At 47.9% G+C, this 25,903-nt stretch overlaps 2 protein-coding genes across 4 annotated transcripts; one reads left to right on the plus strand and one right to left on the minus strand.

Annotated features, from left to right (window-relative positions):
- Positions 1–76: 76 nt before the first annotated feature.
- On the minus strand, positions 77–21,188 carry exoc6b (exocyst complex component 6B). 2 transcript variants are annotated; one of them, XM_086058689.1, is made up of 22 exons: positions 20,990–21,188; positions 19,414–19,579; positions 19,284–19,331; positions 19,123–19,213; positions 19,008–19,053; positions 18,192–18,396; positions 16,815–16,985; positions 16,066–16,134; positions 14,911–14,994; positions 14,249–14,295; positions 14,052–14,172; positions 13,909–13,980; positions 13,694–13,791; positions 12,984–13,089; positions 12,798–12,907; positions 9,662–9,773; positions 9,451–9,585; positions 9,193–9,381; positions 6,765–6,906; positions 5,057–5,130; positions 1,182–1,294; positions 77–321 (listed from the first exon to the last, which is right to left on the minus strand). In XM_086058689.1, exons 1-22 carry the CDS (start codon positions 21,076–21,078, stop codon positions 195–197), a joined length of 2,415 nt encoding a protein of 804 aa, XP_085914815.1. In that variant the 5' UTR covers positions 21,079–21,188; the 3' UTR covers positions 77–194. The 2 variants fall into 2 exon arrangements, with proteins under 2 accessions (XP_085914815.1, XP_085914816.1); XM_086058690.1 differs by lacking the exon at positions 77–321 and having other exon boundaries at positions 689–1,422.
- Positions 20,650–25,803, plus strand: tkfc (triokinase/FMN cyclase). 2 transcript variants are annotated; one of them, XM_086058692.1, is made up of 18 exons: positions 20,650–20,775; positions 21,577–21,656; positions 22,148–22,337; positions 22,407–22,511; positions 22,723–22,910; positions 22,981–23,059; positions 23,128–23,223; positions 23,303–23,337; positions 23,395–23,479; positions 23,570–23,659; positions 23,736–23,852; positions 23,944–24,063; positions 24,256–24,393; positions 24,686–24,792; positions 24,876–24,982; positions 25,230–25,263; positions 25,359–25,451; positions 25,545–25,803. In XM_086058692.1, the coding sequence occupies exons 2-18, from the start codon at positions 21,651–21,653 to the stop codon at positions 25,698–25,700; spliced, it is 1,746 nt and encodes a 581-aa protein (XP_085914818.1). In that variant the 5' UTR covers positions 20,650–20,775; positions 21,577–21,650; the 3' UTR covers positions 25,701–25,803. The 2 variants fall into 2 exon arrangements, with proteins under 2 accessions (XP_085914818.1, XP_085914819.1); XM_086058693.1 differs by lacking the exon at positions 20,650–20,775 and having other exon boundaries at positions 21,595–21,740.
- Positions 25,804–25,903: the final 100 nt, after the last annotated feature.

A 25,903-nucleotide genomic window follows, 5' to 3' on the forward strand; every position in this document is an offset into this window, starting at 1 on the left:
GGACTTTGGACATTAAGTAAAGGTAGGATAAGCTATTCCTCCTCATCCTCGGAGTAATGATGACACGGTCAGTCCCTTTCAAGTGTTAGAATATTTATTGTGCAATGAAAAGAAACAAATCCCCATTAGTGTGAATGCATAGATGTCCCTTTTATTCGGAAGAAAGGTGCGCGAGTGTCCATCCGGCCGTCCGTTCAGGCGTGGTGCTGCGCGATGAGGTTGCGCAGCTGCTTGATGACCGCGTCGATGAGCTTCTGCCTGTCGCGCTCCGTCTTTCGGAACTGCGCGAAGACCACATTCTTCTTGTTGCTCTCCCGCATCCTGACGCACAAACACACAAAGTGCAGTGTTGTATGCTGAGCAGTTGGATTTTGCAAAATGTCACGTTATTAGGCCTTGATAGCAGTTTTGCCGATCAACAGACATGTCCGTTATAATAACATACACAAAAGTCTGAATACACTATATGCAGTTTTATTATAATCATACTTAACGATATTCATAATTTGTTATGTAACTACAAAGCAAAGCACGGAGCGATGAGTGATCATTGCTAATTGCCTCTCAAATTATCCACACACTTCTTATTCTCGCCTGTTTTCTATCTTAGTGACAATCTGCGTCTTCAATGACAATCGCACCATGTTTTTGTGGTTTAAAAAAATAAGAGGCTAATTTAAAAAAAAAATTATCATTGGTCCATTTTCGTCGCTCGGTGTGTGGCGGGATCATCATGCATATTTTTGGATTGTGGGAGATAATCGCAGTACCCGAAAAAACACACAAGCATGGGTACAACATGCAACTTTGACCAACGCGGTTCGTCTGCGTGTGAGCGTTCAGGTGTGAGCTGTGGCCGACAACAGCTCTATGAGTGTATTTGTCACATTCAAAAAAACGGCCGAGTGCGTCGGCATCTGTGGCTCTCCTTGCCCACATGCGAGGGTATCAATACCTTAATTGCGCTATTGTTGTTTTGTTTTTCACTTCACTCAAACAGCAGCAGGTCAGAACAAACAGTTCATGTTCACACTGCTAGTAGTTTGTGCGTACATGCCGAAAACAATACTCACGGCTTCGACAACCTGCCGGCACGTGACAAACACAAGAGAGAGAAAAGGACTAGCTGAGAGCAGAGCGCACGGACGGCACGTGAGTACGAGGCCGCGAAGGCCGCTCACTTTTCCAGCACGGCCAGCGCAGCGTGCGGGTTGACGCGCAGGTACTTGCAGCCGGCTTTGCCGTAGTCGGCCAGGTAGCTGGACCAATCCCACTGCGTGAACAGCTCCAGCAGCTGCAACAACAAAGGACAAAATAAATGACCCACATTTCAAAGTGTTGCATAACCTACCGCCCCCCTCTTAACCCCTGCGTGCACGGTCTCCGCCTTGAAGAACAGCGAGCCGGGAGCCCCAGTGAACTCTGGGTAACACCAAACACACAAGAGAGAAACCATATGTGAGCGAGGGATGAGAGAGGACGAGGGGGATGCAGAGGGATGGCGAGCGAAACCACATGTTGGGGGAAGGGAGTGGAAATACGCAAGCCACTTGGACGACAGCCGCCAGTGCCTTTGAGCGGGCGAAGCGCGCGGCGTCACGCCGGCGCGACCGCTCGCAAACAAAAGTGCCGCAAGACGGCTGCGAGGAGGCAGGAAAGGTACAGGCAAGTCCTTCTCTAAATAAAACGGTTTTGGTTACCACTGACTAAGCGTGCCGCCTTTAAATTGATGTCTTTTTCCATTATTTTGTCACATTTGGACATTTATAATTGATTCATTGTAAATGATACATTATTAAAAAAATCTTAAGATTATTTAATTAATCCAAATCAATTATAAATAAAATGAGCATTACTTATTCCAACAGTAAAATAATTATTGCATTCAAAATACATCCATAGGAGTTAAAAATAGAACATTTATTTTTATAAACAGTTTGTTAGTTCTAGTCATTTCTAAGCAGAGAACTTTGGAAAGCCACGGAATATTGTGTACAGTAGACTCTTCTTTCACCATAATTTTTTTTTTATATTTCTACCCTCCTCTGCAGTAAATGAGTTAATTGGTTACTGCACTAATTTGATTAATTACAAATATTAAGATTAAAAAAAAGTACTATAATAAATAACTATTGTACATACACATGAAAATAATGATGTCAAATTTATGGTTGCCAACCTGACAAAGATGGCCGCTGTTGCACAAACAGGAAGCGGGTGCACGCAGGTGCTATCGGGCCGGCCGATAGCGCAGAACAATGACCCGATGCTGAAGCGGCCGTCCCGTCCCGTCCCATCAGGCGGGCCCCCGAGCGGCGCTGTTGTCATGACCACTGGCTGACCCGTCGTCACGGCGATAAGGCCCGGCCACAGACGGGGCAGGAAGTTGAGGCGGGGGTCGAGAAGAACGCGCCGCGACCTCTCCCACACCGACACAAGCTTGAAGTCATAAATCCCGCAGATAAGAGCGCTTTTACTTTCCGCCGTCATCTCGGGCGCCGCGTTACCCCGAGCTGCCGTACGCGCACGCACACACGTGTACACATGCGCATGTGTACCATCAGATAAGAGAGTTGCAGGGGTCTTAAGACAAGTTTCCACCCTCCCTGGCACCAGTGATCCCACTGACCTTCCACTGCACTGCACCCGTAATCACCCTTTAACCCCAGATAAAAGTAGTGCTTATTCTCATATATGATCTACATACAGTAGGCTACACAAAACGGTCCGGATTTCAGGATGAAATGCACTCTAACCTTTCCAGGTGAACTTAATTTAACCTTTAAACTTTTGAAGAGCACACTGGAAGAAGTCAAACTAGGAATTTTGATTGATTGGTCGATACACTCGTTCACGCGCTGGGAAGCAAAAAGAAAGAAAAAAAAAGTCCATCATAGCTTTTCTGTGTCCATCAAAATCATCGTATCGTCCGTTTGTAAAAGCGGTCACGTTTCCGACGGACGAGCATTTACACGTCCATCTGCCGCTCATCCTCCCTTTCGGCCTCTTTCACCCCACTATTGACAACCCCCCTCCGCCAACCTCCCTGCCCCATCTGAGCGCTCACACGCTTGAAGGGAAGTGTCGGCCTCCCGAGGAGAGCGAGGGGGAGCGAGGTCGAAAGACCACCCTGTACGTATCACTTTCACCTGACTGGACGCTTTCACTCAGCATCAACATCCCGCCGCATTCACTACCGAGCCGGAATCGAAGAAGACGCCAAAACCAAGATGTCGGTGGTCGAGCCAAAAAAAAAAAAAAAAAGGTGTCGCATTTGTGTCCGCTTTCGCCATCTTATCACAAAGTTTAAAAATAGATATCTAAAATTCTGCTACTACAAAGATGATGTCATTAATTCATTTAACAGGACTTTGCGACTGTCTCTTATTTTGGATAAGAGAAGTTGAAGGCCACAAGGTTTAACTAATCGAGGTAAACAAAACCCCCTTAAAGGAGAAGTCAACCCCCCAATTTTTTTTTAAAATACGTTCTTTGCACCTCCACCAGTCTAAAAATATCATCATTATGATACATTTTTGCAATATGAAATAAGCAGCAAAATCCACCCGTTTTTAGCCATCTTAGCGGGTGGCCATTGTGCCACTTGCTGTCGACTGAAAATGACATCACAGTTGCGCAGGTAACAACCAATCACGGCTCCCCTGTTTTCAGAGCTTGGTCGTGTTACATTCACAAGCTGAGCCCGCTAAATTCATATTCCACAAACACAATACTAATCACAATTCTGTGTTCAGACTACTGGGGGATGCACACAAATAGAAGCCATATGTTCATTACACCGTATAAAACCAGTATTCCTTGACATTCTCTTTTTTGTACCATACAGTACTATTGCTTTGGGGGGGGGCTGGAATAGATGAATGTCATTTTAATTTCATATAATGGGGAAAATTGATTTGATACACACACTCAAGTAAATTATTTGTGTCTACATCTGAGCGATGCCGCCGGCGTTTTTTTTTTTTTTTTTTTTTGCCAGTCAAATCAATCGGAAAATCTAATCAGTCACGTTGATCAGTTTTAGAAAATCCTTCAAACATGACACTGACGGAGAATAATCTCTGCGGGAGCACACAACTAACGGGCCCGTCAGCATGATTTATCGAGCGTTCCCGGGCGGGCTCGGCCGGCGCGTACGAGGGCGTACGGGAGCACGAGTCCGTGTGAGAACGCGGCGGTGGCGCTAGCCAAAGAATGCGCGTGTGAAAAGGGGACGCGCTGGCACATGACACATGACACATGTGAGGTATGAAAAGCTCCTTTTGACATGATAAGAAAGGCGTCAAAAACAATGAGCGGCGAGGGAAAGAAAGCGGAGGAAAAAGATGGACGGGAGGCAGGAAAAGGAGGGACGAGATGAGGAAGAGGAGGATGAAGCCGAGGCACTGCATCATCCCGACAGGCGCAGAAAGAGAAGCGAGGCGGGGAGAAAGCGGGATTGTGACAGGAGGGATAAAGGGCTATCCGTCTCTGTCCGTCACCTCATTCATCCTTCCCGCTCCGTCCTGCCGGCCCATCCGTCATCCGCTGTCACGCGCATACAAGCGGACCTCACCCTCCGGAGTCCAAAAAACACCCAACGGCGGTTCTGTATGGCCTGCCTGAGACTCCGGGGCCGGATACTTCCTGTGAGGAACCCCAATAAGCTTCCAAATCTTCTCCGGAATTTGAATTTCAACGTGAACCTTAACACTATTGATTTATTGTTACTGTATTTTTGTGTTGTTGTTTTTTAAGAAAATCATCATTAGATAGCGTTTATTGGAATAAAACGCTACCTGTGGACTTTATTGAATTTGACCCAATGTAAAATTAGGACACTGTAAAAAAAACAAAAAACTATCAAAAATAAAGTAAAAGAAAAGGTCACGACTGTGTTCCTAAGACGTTTGCGGATTGTGGGACGGGGACTTTTAAAAGGACGTTTGTCCGAGTAGAGGAGGAGGAAGATGGGCGGAAGGATGAAAGCAAGAGGGGGAAAAAAAGACAGCAAGGAACGAAGAAGAAGAAGACGACGACGTAGACAAAGACCTACTTGTCTCAAGTCACTGAAGGCCAGAAGCAACGTGTCACCCTGGAAGCCTGCGACCGGCCCGGCTCTGGCAAAACCTGTGGGAAAAACACAAACGGTCCACCCCCGGAGCGAGGGAAGAGAGGAGGAGGAGGACAGAAAAAAAAGAGAAGAATAAAAGACCTGGTTAGATTCGCTATGCATCAGGACAGATTGGCAGACAAATGACGGGCGGGGGGAGGAGCAGGAGGGGGGGGGGGGAGGGGCGGCTGTTCGAGTCATGTCAGAGAGGGGAGTGTGTATATGTGTGTAGCGTTTCATTGTTGTGGTGATGCTGGTGCGTGCGGAGTGCAAGCAGGGGTCTCAGCGTCACTTGGCAAACAAGCCCACTGGGAAGAGGAGACGTGCGCGAGCGCAGAGCGAAGAGCAGAGGTGTCCAAGCGTTTTCTTCCGAGGGCCGCATACGGGAAAAATCGGGACATTCATCAACTGTGACATTCTTCACCCTTAATTTAACACACTAAAACCAATCGATCAGTGTAAAGATATGCAAATCAGTCAATCGCCGTCAGGCAGAAAACTCGTATAGCCAAAGATGGTCAATTTCATATATTTTTTTCACAAACCAATGCCATTGGTCAGTCCCCATGTTGCTTGCTAACCAATTTCAAGTGTTCTATTATCTATTTAGGGGGAGCCGTGCCACATTATGTCACCTCAAGATTGAAAGTCTGAATGTTGTTGTTTGTTTTTTACAAGAAATGGAAATAGTTGGGGTAAATACGTTTTGTTCAAACTTAAAGTGCATGGAGATTAATTTCCGGCTCACGGCTCTAAGACCTTTGAGAAAGCATTTGGGAAGACACCCAAATTTCATGTGCTGTTTCAATTGTTCATTTTAGAATACACTACAAAAAATGGACAGCCACAAATGGCCATAGTTTGGACACCACTGGTGTAGAGCGATGAGGCTTTCACTTCCCACAAAATGGCGGCCCCTACGCGCCGCGGTGCTGATTACACGCCTGCCAACCCCAGTGACCCCGTGACACACAAAAGGCGGCCTTGCTGCTCAACGCCGACACCAGCAACTCGACTTTGATTTCCTTTTTCATTCTTTGCTTCTTGATATTTTCTTTTAACCCCGTCTGATGTCTCTCACTTCCTTCCTGCGTGGGACATTATGGCGGCCATCTTCCTCAAAGTACGTTTGAAGCCCAAATTTCACCTCTAATCCCTCCTTTTCAAAGTCCACGTTGGTTTTCATTCCCTCGCTCCCCTCATCCATGCACGTTTCTCTCTTTTGTCTGCTGTACTTGTCTTTTTTTTCTTCTCGCACCTCATTCATTTAATCCGATTTTCCCTCAGCCCCTTTCATCCCATTGCACCTTTTGTCTCCTTTTAATCCATTTTAAATTGTGTCTTTGGGAGAAAAAGTTCGGATTTTGACCTAGCAGGAGGTGGAAGTGTTGTATCACAGCGCCGCCTTTGGGTCAAAATACAAACTACATCTGCACCCCTGCGTAAAAAAAAAATCATGTACTTTGAACGCCCTTTTTCTGTTCCATTAAATAGGCAAATATTTTGTTCACATTTAAACTCATTAAAAGAGCCTGAAAAGGGCAATGTGACTGTAACTCTCCTTTCCCAACATGCAAGGACATAAAAAAAAATGCAATACAATGGGGGGAACATTGTAAAGGAGAAGCAAAGTTACGTCATCACCGCTCACCTTCGCACTCGTCGACGTCAGCGTTGAGCTGGTGCAGCGCCCCCATGGAGATCTGCTTGACCTCGGGGTCGAGCAGCAGCTGCAGCAGCGACGTGGAGATGTGCTTGCACGCCGACATGCACGCCGTCTGCGCCACTTTGCCCTGAGGAAGAGCACCGGGGAGACACTGTTAAAACGTGGCATGGTGCGGGGAGCGAAGAAGCTTGAAACCCGATATCCCCCCCCCCCCCCCCCCCCAGTTCACGACGGCTTGGAAATCCAATTACACACGTTGGAGGAACACACACCGGATGTCCACACAGACGCAACCTCTGGGTCAGTCATAATAGGGTGAGATTGAGCGTGAAACGAGCTAATTGTATTGACATGGTTTGGACTGACATGCACACACCAGTGGCGGGCCGTGCATTTGGTACCTGGGCATTCAGTGGTGATTCAATCCACCTTTTACCATCACTATCACAATTTAATTAGAAAAACATACAACACTATTATAAGAAAAATAAAACGAATTAACGTGTGTTGACGCCCCACCCTCCCCAAAAACATTCATCATGGTGAAGTGGGTGGCGCTTGGATGTGGTCACCTGGTGACAAGGATCTTGATGCATCATGTTGGCATCCAAACTGCTAACCCGGGACTACCTCGCTTGTGGCTTTGTGTCAGAACACACACACACACACACACATATATATATTTATATATATATTACACAAACGTGCATCACTGCTTCTTCACACGCCGCATGCTGCTGGCTCAACTCTCAGGCCAGAACGTGGGGTGGGGGGAAGTTGAGGGGTTAGCAAGGTGTCACACAAATACTCACCGGCAAGATAGCATGTTCTACGGGCGCTCCCTAAATGGCGAGAGACAAACCACAAATGCACTTCTCACAAGGAAGTTTGGGCTATTTGGCTTTCGGATGAAATTTCAGCATTTCAGGAAAAATATCCAAATGTTATACAGTTGGACATTCAATAATTTCAACAAAGGTCAATGGTTATTGTGCATTTAAAGTTCATTCGGAAATTTCTTTCGAAATCCCAATATCACCAACTCTTTGGGAGTAGTGTATGTATAGTGGAACCTCTGTTCAACAATTAGCTTTACAAACAAATATTACTTTGGTTTATGAACTACACTTCAGTTCAGTTGGTTAACAGTCCTGGCATCCACAAATCGAATGTTTGTGAAAAGGCTAAGAAGTTAAACAATGATTTGGTAGCGAAAGCGTCAACTTTTTTTAATTCAACTTCAACACAACCCATAAAAACAAGGTTAACATTGCTTGGTTTGTGGGTCTGGAATGAATTACTTCCATCTTTATTTATTGTAAACACAAACATGGCTTCTGTTTGCGAACCGTTTCATAACGGAATGAACCAATCTTCCACCACGTAACGATCTCCTCATAGTCACGCGGTAACACTACCAGGATATGACTTTTGGGCCCGAGTGTGAGCAACTCCACTTCTCTCATTTCAGAGGGTCATGCCACTCAGATTTACTGATCCGCAGCATCCGATCTGCTTAGGCGGCCCCACTCTGTGTGTGTGTGTGCGTGTGTGTGTGTGACAGGGTCACGTCCGGCGCTCGTGGGGGTGTAAAGCAAAGCTCCTTAAAAGTGCTGAAAACCACTTAGCTCAACCGCTGTGTGTGTGCGCGCATGTGTTTGTATTCTCACGTCCTAGCGACAACAGGACTAGCATGATGGGGCGGCGACATGACGACCAAGTCGAGTGTGTCAGTGTTGCGGCAGTGCCGGCGCACGTCCATGGAGTCAATAACCTGAGCCGGCGGCGTAATCTGCAGCTGAGAGCTTTAATGAGCTGAGTCCGGCGCTGGGCTAACGAGCTTACAGCAAAACCAACTAAAGCGCCTCGTAACGAACCCCTTGTTGACGCGTGGTGCGAACACGCGGTGAAGGCGTGGACATCAGGTATACATATAAAAGCATGCCCACCATATTGAATGTGTCACATCTGTGTCATTCTTTACATTTCCACTTGGCAATTGAACATTTTTAAATGAAAAATGGGAAAGTACCAATACCAGGTATCTGTATCGGGCCAATGTCTGGCTTTAGTTCAAGGTATCGGTACTCGTGACCGTTTTATGAACAGGAACTAGAAATGATAAGAATAGAGAATTGACATTAATTCCATGCCATTTTAAAGAAGAATACTATTTTGGGATGTACAGGTCTTTCTTTGAAATAATATGCCAATGTTTTTGTTTGGGAAATTGTATGTATTAAAAGTACTAGTGGTATATAACTACTCAAGAGTTGAGTACTCGTACTGGTATCGGTGAGAAAAAAAGTGGTATTAGCCACAAGAACGGCAAATTATTTTCGCAAAATACTATTATGATGATGACACATTCAACAACGGGGTCTGTTTCTATTTGACGACTGGATGTACTCACAGGCAGGTTAGTGAAGACACTGAAGGTGCTCTTCAGGAAGGCCATCAGATCCAGCAGGTAGTCGCTGGGCATCGGCACCGAGCTGCTCGGCACGGCCGCCATCCAGTCGTAATCCGCCAGCTGCAGGAACTGGTCGATTTTGGCGTTGAGGCCGGTGTAGATCTCCGCCTCGGCTGCGTGACGAGCGTCCTGCGAAAGCAGACGAGCTGTGACCAGAATGCGCACCGAACGCTGGGTTGCGCTCGCGGCAATGCCGACCTTAAACGTGGACGTCCCGTACAGTTTGGTGGCGTTGGCCGTGTCTGAGGGGACATTGGTGATGTTGGATATAAACTCTTCCAAGAAGTGGCAGCTCTGCTCCAAGTGGGTGGTGTTGATGATCACCTGCACCAACTGGGCACAAGCAGCCAATCAACACACAGTCAACTGGGGATGACAAAATGTCAAACCGTCTTTGCGCGCACAGTACCTCAGCCAGCCCCACATTCTTCTTCTTAATGGCGTAGTGCAGACAGTGGCTCAGGGTTCGGGTTAGCAGCAGATTGGTGGATTTGCGGATCATGTCGTCCACTTCGGTGGAGCTGAGAAAGTACACGCACATTCTTCATTTGTTGTACAGTGCATGTAACAAAAGGCCTTCAATTTGAGCTCGAATTATAGTCTTGTGTCACTAGAAACAACAAAATTCTCTGTTTTTTCAGTTTGGGAATTAGGGATGTCGATACCACTTTTTTCAGACCGATACCACTACTACATAAAATTCCCCCTAAAAAAATAATGACAGCTAATTTTATATAGCATTTTTCCTTAAAACTCTGATCTGATCGTAAAACGGCCACAAGCAGGTGGCCAATCGCAAGTACCGATACCTTGAAATAAGGCAGGTATCGGCCCGGTACCGATATCTGGTATCGATACTCGCCCATCCCTAATTTGAAGTATGTGTCAGACATTGATTATCCCACAACGGTAAATGACCTCACCTCGGGGCCAACAAGAAGCTCACATTTCCTGTTTCCAGAGCCATTTAGCGAGTCTCCAACACACTCTTGATTTTGTTTGCTTTGAAATGTGCCGCATGTCCAGCTGAAGAAAAACAGGTTTTGGAAGCCTGCTCAAGGATTTCATGGCGGCGGGAGCGTCTGTCTGGGCGCCAAAGCTCGCATCTCGGTACAAACGCGGTAGCAAAATCCCAATCAAGAATGGAGTCTAATTAAGCATGGGGGAGGAAAGAAGACGCAAACAACTCGTGCTTTTGTTCTGTGCATACATGTGTGATTGTGAGTTCAATTTCAGGGGCCTGTGGCTAATACACACATTCCGGCCAATTCGCTCGATTGTCTGTGCCTGGAACTGAAAACGCGCACACACAAACTTCTGCTCACTCTGCACTTCTCCAGGAATTTTTTCCCCCTGCTTTGAATTGTTGGAATGTATTTAGGATTCTTTTACTTTTTTGGAAACACTGCGAGTTCTAACTGTAGCTCACCCCAGGCGGCATTGTGTGTGTGTGTGTGTGTGTGTGTGTGTGTGTGTGTGTGTGTGTGTGTGTGTGTGTGTGTGTGTGTGTGTGTGTGTGTGTGTGTGTGTGTGTGTGTGTGTGTGTGGGGAGAGAGAGCATGTGTCAAACAGTCAACGTCCGCGAGTGAACTCTGCAAGCGCACAAATATAGACGGCACCACAGAATTTTGATCGAATTTCATTGCATTTGCGCTGCCATCAGCCACAACAGATGTGCGAGAGGGAATGGGGGGTTGCTGCAGTCAGGGGGAGGCCAGCGCCGCGGCATCCAGAGGCCAAAGGGCACGTAAGCAGCTACTTAAACGCTACATATGCTTTCCTAAATGCGAGGACTTGTCTGGGGTGGATTACAGGGCAGATTGTGTGAGCCAACGTTGACAACACAACAGTAGCTGCATCCCAACTGGAACAACGAGGAAGCGCCAAGATGGACGCGTGCGCGCTTGCGTGGCCGAAAAGGCGCTTGCAGCGAGCGCCGTCCGCGGCGGCCTTTGTTTTCTCTCCAAGCCTCGCCGCATGTTCTTTCTCAGCAACGCCGCGCTCGGCTTTTCGCAGCTCAACAAGTTCACGCCCGCACCGTTCCAGCGCAGAGAACATCCCTTTTCACCTTCCACCCTTTCTTCAAGTAGCCCAAATCTCGACTGGGCTGCTGATTAAATCACAAAGGTCATGGAAGGATCAACAACTGCTGACCTGCTGCGTCTGTTTCCAGAGAAGCTGACGGGGCAAATTGTTACTCCCGCACAAAACCTGATTCACTTTAAATCCAATCAAACATCTGATCCACATTAATAATCCAGCAACTGCAATGTAACATAAAGTTGTGCTCATTACTCTTTTTATTAGTGTTTTGTGTGAAAGGAGAAGTCAACCTACAAATTTTCTTTAAAATAGGTTGTATGCGCCCCAAACTACTCTAGACACTGCATTCTGATTAATATTGCGTTTGTGGAATATGAATCAAGCAGCAAAATTCACCCATTGCCACTTGTTGTCGGCTGAAAATGACATCACAAGTTGCTTGGGGCTTAGGTAACAACCAATCATGGCTCAGCTTGTGAATGTCACATGACCAAATGCAGAAAACAAGTGACAGCAAGTGGCAAAATGGTCGCGCCCTGTGATGGATAAAAATGAGTGAATTGTGCTGCTTTCAGTCATTTCTGGACTACAAGGCGCACCTGACTATAAGCCACGCTAGATAAATTTGGAGAATACTTGTTTGTTAAACATATAAGCCACACCCGACTGTAAGCCGCATGTCTTTTTAATGTTACCGCACCGGGTTTCCGCTACTTTCTTTTCCATAATGAGGGTGAAAATGGTCTCGTTCTTGTTCTGTCTCTCCTACTGTATTTGGACTCACTTGGTTTGTTTTGCTCTGCCTGACGCGCTTGTGTTTCCTTTATAGTGTGCCCCCTATCTGATGGATAAGCCGCACCTTTGTATTAGCCGCGGGGTCGAATGAAAGTGAATAAAGTAGCGGATTGTAGTCCAGAAATTACTGTAATTCATATTCCACAAATGTAGTATTAATCAGAATGCCATGTTTAGATCAGTGGGGCTGCATAGAAAATATTATTGTAAAGAAAATCTTCGGGTTGGCTTTCCCTTTAATAATTGTGCTATTCTGAAATGCCTTTTTGTTTGATTTACGGTAACCATGATTGTGTGTGTTCTTGTGTGTGGCCAAGTTCCAGTTTTGTGGAATCCTCCCGCCGCACGGCGCAAGATGTTCCCTGATTGCTCGTCTCCTCAGTGGAAAAGTAGCTGCTTTGTTTGAGTTCTCTCTTACATGAAGCGTAACCGGCAGTGCGCGCACACGCGCACTGCCGTATGAGCCTACACTTAAGATAAAATTCAGATGGCCCAAAGCATCGCCAGCACAGCTCCACCTCGATGGCAATTTCGGGGGCCGCTACTACGACGAGACTATGATTGCGGCCCGTTTTGTTTTGCAGCGTGGTCAAATTGGGAGAGCAGCGTTTGAAAACACAAGCCCACAGCAAGCAGCCTGCGAGTCTCCGCGGCGCAGGAAGAATTCTGATGAAGGAGAGAAAATGAAGACAAGGGGCAACGTGTACCTGAGGTGCAGGTCTTCAGAGTACTTGAGACAAGCGTAGATGAACTCTTTGAGTTGGCAGTAGACTTTTGGCACAAACTCAGAGAAGGGAAGCTTCTTGGGGAAGGGAAGCTGCACAGAGCACAGCGCATTTTCATGTCAATTGGAATCTTGGATTGGGCCTTCACGCGCCTCTACCGCCCTCTACCTTCTCCAGCTCGGGGTCTTGGAGAGGAAACTGCGAGGTGTAGTGTCTGTACTCCTGCTCCGCGGACACCGGGATGGGACTGAAGTTGTCCTGATCCAACACCTGCCTGTGGAAGAGATGCAGGTGAGCAAATGTCTTTTCTGCTAAGGCCATGACAAGTCAGCTACAATCATGCCACAGGGGCAGGAGAAGGGGGGGGGGGGTCATTCTAATGCTTGAGGTTTTCCTTCCCGCCCCCCCACAAGTCCCCCCTCTTTCATCACCCCCTTTCTTGTTTGGCTCTCGAGACTTCGGACGTTCCAACGTTCCATGGAGAGGCCATGAACCGGAGAGTGCTCCCTCTCCAACAATGCAACACATTCCTGCGGCTTTCCCATGTGTGTGTGTGTGTGTGTGTGCACGTGGGGGAGAGAAAGCGTTGGAGAGTTTTAAGCGTGTTTGTTTGTGCGCTGGCTCTCAAAAGTCCCACTGGTGTCACTGCACACACGAAGGAACAATGGCGTGCGGTGCCCTCACACACATCTTAGGAGGGGCACTACCCATCCTGAACGGTAGAGAATGTTCCGGACGTTGCTTTAAAACACTTCCTGCCTCTGGATGGTCGTTAAACTTCAAAAAAAGGGGACATTTCCCACAAACTGGTGTGTTTGTGTACCCTTTTGACCGGGCCACCTCCTGAGGGGCATGTCAGCTCACACGTCCCGGCATACCTGAAGGTGACGTTCCATTTCTTGAGGAGGATCTCGCTGTACTGCTCCCTCATCTCCAGCAGCATGTCGAAGAGCTGGGACACCGGGAAGCCGAAGCCCTGCGGGAGAGGAAACCACAGCCCGCAGTGAGTCTCCATCTTAAGGTCGACACGACACCGAAACCATTCGCACTCCCGTATGCAAAATGCAGCCTGTCTTACAAGTACGACTTATACCTGGAGTGTGTCAGCAAAGAGGACAATGAGGTTCTTCAGATCCAACACCAGGTCCGGGTCGTCGCAGTAGGACTGAGACCAAAGATGCTTGGATCAGTGTGTGCGTTTGTGTTTTTCACAGCATTTTTCATGTGTGTCCCTACAGAGTGCGTCCTCAGAGCGGCCACAATTTTGGACAGCGCCAGCTCCCACAGCTCCTCCACGTAGGCTCTGTTGACCAAACCTTGCGTGGTGTGAAGCACGTGATCCTCCACCACGAAGAACCTGAGGGGAACACCACACATCTAGGTGACGTCACTGTACATTTTTCACTGCATCAAGTCAAACAAGGCCGCCTTACCCGACGATCTGATTGAAGTACCGCCTGTAGCCTTCCAGAGTTTCGTGCTGGAAAAGCCAAAGTGAGAACAAAGCACGTCAACGAGTATATTTTGCAATTTCAGACATTTTAAGGAGGAGTCAATCCAAAAATGTTCTTTCCGCCAGTCTAAACACAGTATTCTGATTAGTACCGCCTTTATGAAATATGAGTTAAGCAGCAAAATTGACCAGTTTTCATCCATCTCAAGGGGCGGCCATTTTGCCACTTGCTGTCAATTGAAAATTACATCAGTTGCCCAGGTGGCAAACAATCACAGCTCAGATTTAGAATCAATCAATCAAACAAACAAACTTTATTTATAAAGCGCCTTTGATATATTAAAATGCAACTCAAGGTGCTAAAAAAATTCAAACATCCATAATACAATAAAAAGAAAAAAACACCCATCCCCCAACGTTGATTTCGCTACTTGACAGAAACACAATATTACTCAGAATATCCTGTTTAGACTAGTGGGGGCACATACAACATATTGTAAACAAAATGTTTGGGTTGACTTTAATCATGGCGAGAGTTCAGTTTTTGCAGCGTACTGGTTCCAAGTGTCATAAATGTTACAGTGTTGTGTATTACGGGAGTGTGGTTAGCAGTGTGCAGACACAAACAGAGTGATGTGATACCATGTTAGAGTGCGGCTGCAGCACAAGGCGAGCCTGTTTCCTTCGTTGCTTTCGGTAGTAGTTCTCAAACACCTCACGCAAACCCTGAAACACACATTGCAAGTACAAGTAGGAGCGTGCTGTGGTGTTAAAACGTTTTTAGGAAGAAGTGGCAAACAAAATGGCATCGACAGAAAGAGGGAGGCCAAAATGACTTGAATGATGGGAAAGTTGAGATAACGTGCGCCTATAGTTAAGATAGCGACGGACTGAAACTTGCCGTCCGACATCAAACTAAAACCGCACTGCTCTCTGAACGTTGACGCTAGTATCTCTTTCCTTCCATGACGCAGCACCTTATCACGTACGTCCTCCTCTCCAAAACAGCACCCGTGCTGCTCTTTTTCTGGGGAGGGCACGCACAGATAACACCGGCGATAGATAACGAGGTCAAGTGGCGGGGATGAGGGAAAGTAGTGTGCCTTGTCAGGAGGAGGTGCTGAAAGATTTAACCTTATTCACCTCGGAGGTCTGAAGGGGGGGGGGGGGTGGGGGGACAACACAACACGGCATTAGTAGCACTAAGTGATGTCAGGCTACTGTCAGCTACTAGCGCGTCGCTAGCGTGCGCACACTTGCTTGCACTAAACCTTTTGCTGACCTCTTTCCTCGCCGTCATGTCACCCAGTTAGCCTCTCTCTAACCCCACTCTTCCCTCGGCTCCCTCCCGCCATCGCTCACTTTCTCCTTCCTGTCAAAGTTCATGCACTTCCTGTCCCCCTGCCAGAGAGCACGCACACACATACGGTGAACAGAAACAGTCAACCCAGTGGATGTGTTGGCCCGGTCACAACCCCAAAGAGCCTGCAGGCGCGTGCGCGCGCACAATATGTGGAGCTAACCCAGTCATGGCCCAGGCAACACCTCCACCCATGTCACCTTCTCTGCAACTGACATGACACACACACACACACTGCAGCCACCTGGTTGGAGCTCAGCCAGGCTCTTCTTCTGAATGTTCCCCATCAGGCTGCAACATGTGACAAGCCACTGTCTCTAGTCACTCGTTCTAAAGAAGCAGCTACCCAAGTGTCGGCACGTGGCGAGCAACCATTTCGCAACGCCTTTCTTCCGCTGCCAAGAAGTTTGTTGCTGCAGTTGGAGTGATGAGCTCACCAGCACAGTGTAGATATGTAGACAGCGGTACACCGGTGAGAAGTCGACCAAATCCTGAGCACCGGTCACCTGCACACAAGAAAACAGGAAGTTTTTGTTAATGACAGACTGGATAAGGTCATTCGCGTGAACTTACAACAACAAGGAGGGACGGCGACATTCCAGAAATGAGGAAGAGCAGGTAAAAAAAAAAAAAAAAAGCCTTGAGGAGGAAAGGAGCAGCACAAAGAGAGCAGAGGAACGTAGGAAGAAGAGACTCAAGGGGACAGCCGTGAATGACGGGAAGGGGAAGACGTGCCAGGGGCAGGGACGGCGTAAGGTTGGCATCGGCGCCGACGCGGCCGTAACCCCGGCGACCGCGGGGTCAAGCCTTTGTGGGAGCCAAGGCTTCGAGCAAGTTTACAGGACGTAAATAAGCCAAAAGGGACAACAGGGACCTGCAAAGAGAATGGCAGCACCAGGGTGACAAGTTCAGCCGCATTGTGCTCGGCCTTCCTTAACCGCGAACACGTCGGCGGCATAAAAGAGCTTGGATCCCGCCAGGGGCGACTTGAGGAGTTCATTGTCCCCGATACTTTGGCAATAGTGGCACAAGTTCGGAGTAAACATCCTCGTTAATTCCCACATTCCCATTAATGCCTCACTATTTGTTTCTGCTTTTCACTTCAACACGCGTGTTAAAATTTAAACAACCGAGTCCAATTGAGCGTATGTGTGCGTGCGTGCGCGTGCGTGCGTGCGTCTCTCACTTGGTCAGCCTCTTCTTCATCCCCCAAATCCAGGATGTCAGAGTCCAGTTCTAGCCTGCCGGCCTGCCCGTTGCTCTGCGTGACCCCGCCGGCCGCCGTCTCTCTCCCGGGGTGTCGGCCAACAGGGTCCCTGGGCTGTGTGGAGCTGTCCAGAGAGCGCTGCAGCTGCGCCTGAAACCAACAAACAAATCGGTGCCAGTGTCACCAATGCTTACTTTCCTGGCAGACAAATGTGACACGGCGGTCAATGTCAGAAAGAGGAAAACTCCCGGTGCTGCTGTGAAGGCGGTGAACTCGGGAGCAGCCGCTCCATTTTTCTCTATGATGGTGCTCCGCGCCGACCCAGCGGGTACTCTCCGCCACGCGCGCACGCATGTGTGTGTTCAGTAACTAAATACAGGTAATCAATCTTCTTCCACTTCACAGACCCAACAATCTGTTTCCCATTAGTGTGTGTGTGTGTGTGTGTGTGTGTGCGTGCGCGCGTGTGTGTGTGTGTGTTTCGGACTACCGAACACTCAGCAGAAGTCGGAGTTGCTCCTCTTTCTCCAAGTAAATATGCAAAGAGGCGAGAGAGGGAATACATGGAAAGATGAGGACATGGAAAGACTGAAATGAAGACGTTCCGGGACAGACAAGAATGTGACTGAACAATAATGACAAACATGAGTGACATTTGAAGCACATAGAACATTTCAAGAACCCTCCTTAATCCATCCAGTTGGTATGACAACGAAAGGTATTGTCTGTATGCATTTATTTTTGCACTCAAGCACATTTGGACTGACACAGAACGCTGGAAAGTTTGGATTTCCGAGTGTGAACATCTGATACGTGATAGCATATCTCAATCACAGGACGGTCTTATCCTGCTGTGTCGCGGTTGCACGAGTGGATTCGGAACAGTCATCCAGCTCGACCGCGGAGGACTCGACTTGGAGAGGACGGAGGTGACTTGAGCGTTGGAAACGAAAAAACGGCTCTTGGAATGAGCGGGACATTTTCAGAATCGCTCCAGCGTGCGCATCTCCAGCACGACTGAGAGTTGGCCCACTTCTCCTTGGAGGATCATCTGTCTGTCGCCAACCATTCCTTGCCTGTTCCCGTCCCACCCCCTCATCCTGTACTTTTCACCCAACAACATTCCCCCCCAAAAACAAGAGGCCTTACTTTGAGCTTCCTTGGCCTTGGAAAACACAAAAACAATGAGCTAAGTGCTGAAAAGCAGGATTTGTGTGTGTGCGTGTTTGCACAGACCGCATTGTTCCATATGAAAAATATGGGAGGATGCTTGATAAATGATGGTGTGTGTGCTCCCTTGTCAACACGTGCAGAAGTAATCCAGTGTCTGATGACCGTCCTCCCGTCCCGACATACCTGTCTGATAGCCGTCTCTCCAATCTTGTCCGAGTGTTTTCGGATGCTCTCCAGGAAGTCCTTCAGCTGGGTCATGGCCCTGTCGCGGATCTGCGTCCGCAACTTGGGAAGGTTTTCTGCCATGATGGCGCAGAACCGGTACTGGCCCGCCCTGGGAAGACACGTCTGCTCCAGCTGTTCCGAGGTGCGCAACGCCGGGTAGTACCTAAAATACACGAAAATAGTTGTTTTTTTTAAAATACACATTGCTTTCAGACATGGTATAAAATTAGCATAATAACAGAACACACACATGTTTGTGCTTGTGTCAACGTTGGCTGACCTTACGCTACTCTGTGTTCTCACAGGGGACAAAAAAAAGCTCACAAAAAATGCTTTCATTTATGAGCAAGGAGACTTCTGTCTTCAGGTCAGGGCCGGGCCATTTGGAAGAATTTCCCCCCAAAAGTGCTCTGGCGCCACCTTATGGATGGCAGGTAAACTACCTCACAGGCACGCATAAGTACTACCTAAAAATTCACAGGCCGTGAAAAGCAAAACAAATGCAGATAATTGATAGGGCCTATCCCCTCAACGCTTTTTAATTACTAGTTAAATTGTGTATAGGTTGGTTTCACTGAGAAAATTATGGATTTGTAAGAATGTATCGAACCCAAGTAACAACATAATTGTTATTCTCGTTGAGCCTTAACTAGATACGACTTTCCTGCTGTTTTTGACTGGCTCAAATTAGTTCACCTTTCCAGGTCAGATAGCACCACCTGCTGCTCTGGCGTGCACTTGACAATGTTTACATTAGACGCGCTCATGTCATACCTTTTGGCGTTCATTTGTTCCTGAAGGCGTCCGTACATCTCCAAAACTGGCACACACAAAAAAAACAGGTTGTGTTAGGATGGTGTGTGTTTATGTATGTTTGTGTGGGCGGTACCTGGCAGGCAGTGCGTCAGTTTGTCGACGGTGGTCGCAATGTTCCTCTGCTGCACTCGACACTGTCTCAGCTCCTCCATGGAGTTCATGAGCTGCACAAAAGTAGGAGACGTTTTGAGGATAATTGAGGTCAACGTTTACGATGGCGGTGACGGGACTTGCCTCTTTGCCGTCACCCTGAATGGACCTGTTGGTCTCAGTCACCTGACTCTGCAGGGGGTAAAAGGAGCGACAGATGAGAGGCAGGGGACGCGTCGTCCCCCTTCGTACCCTCGTCCTCTCTCCACACTACCTTCAGCTTCTGCGCCTCGCCGCGCACTTTGAGCAGCTCCGTGATGGAGTCGACGAAGCCCTGGAAGTGATGGTTGCACATCTTCTCAATCTCGCGGTCGTGGTTCCTAATCCGGGCGTCCAGTTTGGCCATGAACAGGCCATGTTCCTGGCCATCGTACACAGACCTGGATGACGCGGGGGAGAAAGGTCACGTGATGCCTTCCGCCGGCTATCCGTTCCCATTCCTTCCTCTGCAGCGCACTTGCCTAACTTGACCCCCACCCCACTTACACCTTTTTCCCCAAATCCATACTGTCCTCCTGTTTCCTTTTGGGTTTTTTTCTTTTCATCTGAGAAAACGGGCCACTGTAAAAGGCGAGACCCGGCGGGCTCCCTTTCTCAGTGTTCCCCCCCTCTGTCTCTTGAATGGGTCGTATCTGTTTCATTTTGTTGCACCTTGTGGTACAGTGACAATAAAGCTATTATGATTCTGAGTTCCTGTAAGGGAGGTAGACTGGAAGCACTAGATGGGTTAGGAGGTGAGGGAGAGGGAAGCCACATGCAGGCTCACGGCCCCATTTTTAGCAACAAAGGATGCAATTCTTCCTGTGTTCTTTTCCTGTGTACACCTGTGCACGGCGTAAATCCCCTACCCTCCTGTTCACCAGGAAGCAGCTGATTTGTTGAGGAGTACAATGGCGAGAGAGAGACAACCTCTTTCACATCTCCCAGAGCGCAACAAGTCTCTTGCATACTTGTGAGCGTGTGTATGTGTGTATCTGCCGACTAAATAGGATGTGGATGACCAAGTTCCTGAAGATCCACAGCACTAGCCAAGCCGACAAATGAGCATTCCATTAACGCCGTCGCTGCCATTTGATTGGCCGGCTCCCAAACACGTCAGAGGAATGTTGCCTCTTGTCTCATCCTGCTCACACAGCCAGAGCACCTCCTTGTTCAATGGATTGAGGAGAACCCCCCCCCCCCCCCCCCCCACACACACACACACACACACATGGCCGTGAGCAGCATAAGGGATGACGTCAATGCAATCTGATTGGAAGCTTGCATTTAATTGTTCCATTTTCTATCTAGACTGCTTATCTTGGATCATAGGTGCTGGACATACATAGATAATTATTCACACAACGTAAAAAAAATCTTCAGGTTTTTTTTTACATGCATGTTTTTAGAATATGGAAAGATGTGGAAATGCCCAGCCTTCAGAACTGTGAGGTAGAGGTGTTACTGCTACTAGCTCTGACGACACAACTTTGTTCTTGAACTAGCCAGAATAAATAGCGCCATTCCTGTATTTGGCATAGTTGGAAGAACGGGAGTTGCACTTGACAGTCGCTGAAGCAAGTGGACCAGTGGCAGGGTAACCGTCTTTCAACCAGAATGTTGTGGGTTCGACTCCCGCATATTGTTAGATCCGATAGCAGTGAGCAGAATTATAATTAGTTAGCACAATCGGCTAAAGTTAGCCTCATCCATCTGTGGACAGAAGCACATTCACCAAGGCGTGTTTGCTAGCTGTCCGATAATGGGCGTATGCTTTTCAAAGTTTTGGGCGACGAAGCCGGGCGACCTACCGCAGCGTCGGCCCAATACAGTTGCTGTCCGTGCTCTCGATTTCGCGGAGGATTCGCTCGTGCTCAGCGGCTGTCTCCACACTCGCCATCGCGCATGTTGCTCCGGACGGTTCCGAGCTGAGTTCAGCGGTGCTGGGCTGAGCGGACGAGCTGAGTTCAGTGCGTCATGTTGCGCCGCCGGGGTTGCTTCGATTTGAGTGCTCGGTGCAGAACGAGCGAGCGGAGCTACACTTGGTTATAATTGCCTCATATACACATATACCGGCGTGCAGCATAATAAAATAGATCACAGTAACCAAATACATATGTTTTTACCATTTGTTTACGTTTCATCCAAACCACATTTGAACACAATGAACCATTTTATTTTTTTTCCAACAATGTCACTAATCAAGAAACATTTTAGCTGTATATTTTTTCTCAAGTTGTCAGATTTGCCCGGGAAAACAGCGCTCTATTATTGTTTTAAAAATACAAGACAGGCGACGAATAAAAAATAAGGTCCCGTGACATTTTTAGTTATCCACTCATTGTTAATAAACATTTATCTTGAAAACTACTACCTAGTGTGTGCTTTTGTTTTGAAGGAAGGACATCCGGCAGGGTCTGTGTGACGTCACCTGAGCTGAGAGAGAGCGCCCACAAAAGTTGTCAACTTGTCATGGAGGTAAGAAGAACGGTAAAAAACAAACAAAAAAAGTGATGCAGAGCCACAAGAAGCTGCGTCTGACTTGCGCAAACAATCCTTCCCGTTAGTATGTTTTCTTTGTTATGACTTTTGACACCTTTAAAAAAGAACTTATTTCAGCCAGAGATCAAAGTCCGCGCGTGATAGACTGTCTAGACTAGCTGTTCATTTCACAATATTGACTGATGGAGCTAAGGTGGCTAACAGAAAAGTTCAAATCAAATCTGCCTGCAATGTACAAACTGTAATGTAGATATTTTTAATGAATAATGTCGCCTACCTATTTGACACTCTGTAAAGGCAGCATTTGTGGATCTACAGTAGTTGCTCCATATGAAAGAGTTTAAGATTTTGTATACAGTATAGTGTTGTTTGACAAAACCTAAAATAAAATGCATTCATATTGACTGAGTACATATGTTGCGAATCACGTAAGACAATGTCCGTTTTCTTTTCCTTTTACAATGCAGCCCCAAAACAAACTGATCAACTCTGCAGAGGACTGCGTTGACGAAGCTCTCTGCGGCATGGTCAGGGCCTCCAGCGGCCTGTCTCTGCTGCGAGGCCACCGGGTCGTGCTGCGCTCAAACCTGGACCAAGTGAGGGGCAAAGTGGCACTTCTGTCAGGAGGAGGGTCGGGACACGAGCCTGCACACGGGGGTACGACTGACACCTTCTGAACAGCCCACGCGGCAGCGTTTTGAGTCTCTTTCAAAACATTGCATCCAGGTTACGTGGGTGCTGGTATGCTGTCGGCAGCAGTAGCGGGGGCCGTTTTTGCATCTCCGCCTCCCGCCAGCATCTTGGCTGCCATTCTTTGCCTGCACAGTGCAGGTAAGCTGACCCATTGATTGCACTGTGCTGGCATAAACACTATCCGAAGCACTGACCTACATTGACAACCTAAATTTGTATATTTGGTCTATGAAAATATGTACATTTATTCACAATAGTCTGTTTTATTTGAGGTGGATTAAACACAGGTACTAAATGTGCAGTCCAACACTGACTTTAAATGATGTAATTTATGCCCGTGACCCTTCAGGAGCATCTGGGGTCCTTCTCATCGTAAAGAACTATACAGGAGACCGCCTCAACTTTGGGCTGGCTGCAGAGCAGGCACGCAACCACGGCGTGGATGTCGACATTGTGGTTGTTGCGGACGACTGCGCTTTCACCTGCCCCAGTAAGGCCGGAAAGAGGGGATTGTGTGGCACTATTTTCATTCACAAGGTGAAAAATCTACCAGTGAAATATACTGAAAACAAAGGAGGATGAGGATGTCATGACAATTTTTCTTTAGCTGGCAGGTGCCTTAGCAGACGAAGGCTGCTCATTGGTCCATATTGTTGCCAAGATGATGGAGGTTTTGCAGGGCATAGGTGAGGCTAATGCGGCAGTTCGCACCCGTGTGTCAGCCAGAAGGAAACAATGTCGCATTGTGTTCCAGGTACAATTGGAGTCGTCAGCCTTTCTCCGGGCAGTGTTCCTCCGGGCTGTCGGCCATCTTTTGAGCTTCCTCCTGGAAACATGGAGCTCGGCATGGGTGAGCATGAGCCACGATTATTGAACAATTTGAATTCAAAACAGAAGGTTGATGGATAAGTGCTTTCCGTCTCGTGCAGGAATCCACGGGGAGCCCGGGGTGAAAAGATCCAAGGTGAGTCTCATGGTGCACAAACCTTTTGTAGATGTCTCATGTTTGTCGTGTCACCAGTTGGCGACAGCAGACGAGGTGGTGTCAGCCATGATTGATCACATGACTAACGCGGAGAGTCAGTCGTGCTTGCGCCTGAGGACAGGTAGCCATTGTGTCCTGCTTGCGACATCACAGTTGGCGCTTCACATTTATGATTGGTTTGAGCTGGTGCATGTGTCCCTTTCCAACACAGGTGACGTGCTCGTCGTCTGCGTGAACAATCTCGGGGCGCTGTCGCGCCTGGAGATGGCCGTGATGACTCAGGCTGTCATCGTCTGTCTGGGTGATGACGCGGTTGATAGCAAGCGAGAGATCCCCAAAAAAATCCTGTAGCACTCATGGTCTCCATATGCTTGCAGAAAATCGTGGCTTGGTGGTCGCCAGGGTGATGGCCGGGTCCTTCATGACGTCACTGCAGATGGCCGGAATGTCGCTGACTTTGATGAGGGCCAGTCAGGAAACACTGAGACTCTTTGGTAAGTGAAGACACACAAGCCTTCAATTAAAACGGGCAACGATAATCAAATATTTTAAGCTTGCCAATACGTCCTTCCCTTTCTCATCTAGATGCCAAGACCAGTGCCCCTGCCTGGCCCAACCTCAGCAGCGGGTGCACGAGTGGCCGCAACTACCTCACGAACCCCACCACGGTGTCTTCAGGAGCGCATGCCGAAATGCATCCCGAAGGTTCATTTCCTGATTGACACTCTGAAGCAGCTGTTGACTGTTTTTTTATATTTTAGCCAGAAGCTGAGCTGCACTGTATTTGTTTACACACATGGTGTGCGGCTAGAGCGCCTCGTTGCGCCTTTCTCACCTCACCTGGTGTACTCTGCGGGTGCACTACCTTACTTCCTGCTTAATTTCGCTCTCTGGTAGGTCCCCAAAGTCCTGTGATGCGCAAGGTGTTGGAGAGGGTTTGTTCGACACTGTTGGAACACCAGGAAGAGCTCAACGTGTTGGACCGTGCTTGTGGGGATGGCGACTGCGGGAATACTCACGCACAGGCAGCCAAAGGTGACCACAATGCAATCAAAATCACACAGCATATGTTCATTACAGGGGTTCTCAAAATGAGAGAAATTATTCCAAAGATCCCCCGCCATAATCCTGATGACCATTAAACATAACTAGTACATGCACACCTTAATGTGCCCGTTCGATATCACTTGAAGGTATTGTTTTTTTTATGATTTGACATCATTTATTTCAAATTATTTTGTGAACCCCCAAGTTAGCACCTTTGGGGTCCTCGCACCCCAGTTTAAGAATCACAGCTACACCGGATTGACAGACAATGCTCACTCAGCCATTCAGGTGTGGCTCCAGAAGCACACAGTCCCCGGTTGCCCCGGGCAACTGTTGTCTGCCCTCGCCGCATTGGTGCAGGAGAAGATGGGCGGGTCTTCAGGCGCGGTAAGTGTTCCGCTTTGGTCGAGAATTTTTTTTAGAAAAACTGTTTGTATTTTGCACACATGGGCACGCAATGTTTTTCTCAGTTGTACAGTTTGTTCCTCACGGCAGCGAGTGGTCACTTGATTGGGGGGCGGAGCCATGCTGCAGCATGGGCCGGTGCAATGCATGCTGGGATGCAGGCTATGAAAAGGTGGGTGTTGTGAAACAAACCACTGCAGATTATGTCTTTGAATGCCGATCATCAGGTAACATAGTCTAAAAATTGTTCATTACAAACAGTATCTTTGTTCATCTATCAATGGCGATGACGTATAGTGACCGGCAAAACAATTGCTCTCCCAATAGATGGCAGAATAATAACTTAGTGTTCAACTAAACAAATACTGACAGAATCTGATAACATGCTGACTAAAGTGGATCCATTTTGATATCAACAGATATGGCGGTGCTGATCTGGGAGACAGAACCATGGTGAGACACATTGGATTGTTTTGTTTGTGTAAAAAGCAAAGTGGCGCTTTTTTGTTCGTTTTGTGCAAGCTGCTTTCTGTCCTCTCCCACCACAGTTAGACGCTCTGCATCCCGCCGCAGACGAGCTGATGAAACTCAACAGCACGTCCCCTGGCGGAGAGATGGCCGTGCTGAAAGCTGCCGTTCAGGTGCGGCAAAACATCCTCAACCAGTTTTTGTTTTGTGTGCTTGCGCAATTGCGCAAGCACACAAAAAACCTAACAGACTGTTTCGCTGTCTAGAGAGCGGCTGCAGGCGCCGAATCGACACGCGGCCTCGCAGCAAAGGCGGGCCGAGCCAGCTACATCGCAGCCGAGCGCCTCACCATGCCTGACCCCGGGGCCAAGGCCGTCGCCGCCATTTTGAACGCTGTGGTGGAAGCCCTTGAGGAGCAGTAGTGGTGAAACGCATCGTCACAGCTGCACTACAAGTCCATAGGATGTACAACTACAACCTTGTAGAATTAACATTCAGTGAGAAATAAAGTGGTGAATAAATGGATACATTTACCGGTACTTTCTACACACACACTGTAAACAAAGGATTTCCCGGGTACAAATGTCTCATATCTTATCATGAGTCCCAAATGAATGTTCCACAA

Source organism: Leptonotus elevatus, chromosome 17 (genome assembly GCF_054856555.1).
Source record: "Leptonotus elevatus isolate MCC_2025b chromosome 17, RoL_Lele_1.0, whole genome shotgun sequence".
Lineage (NCBI taxonomy): Eukaryota > Metazoa > Chordata > Actinopteri > Syngnathiformes > Syngnathidae > Leptonotus > Leptonotus elevatus.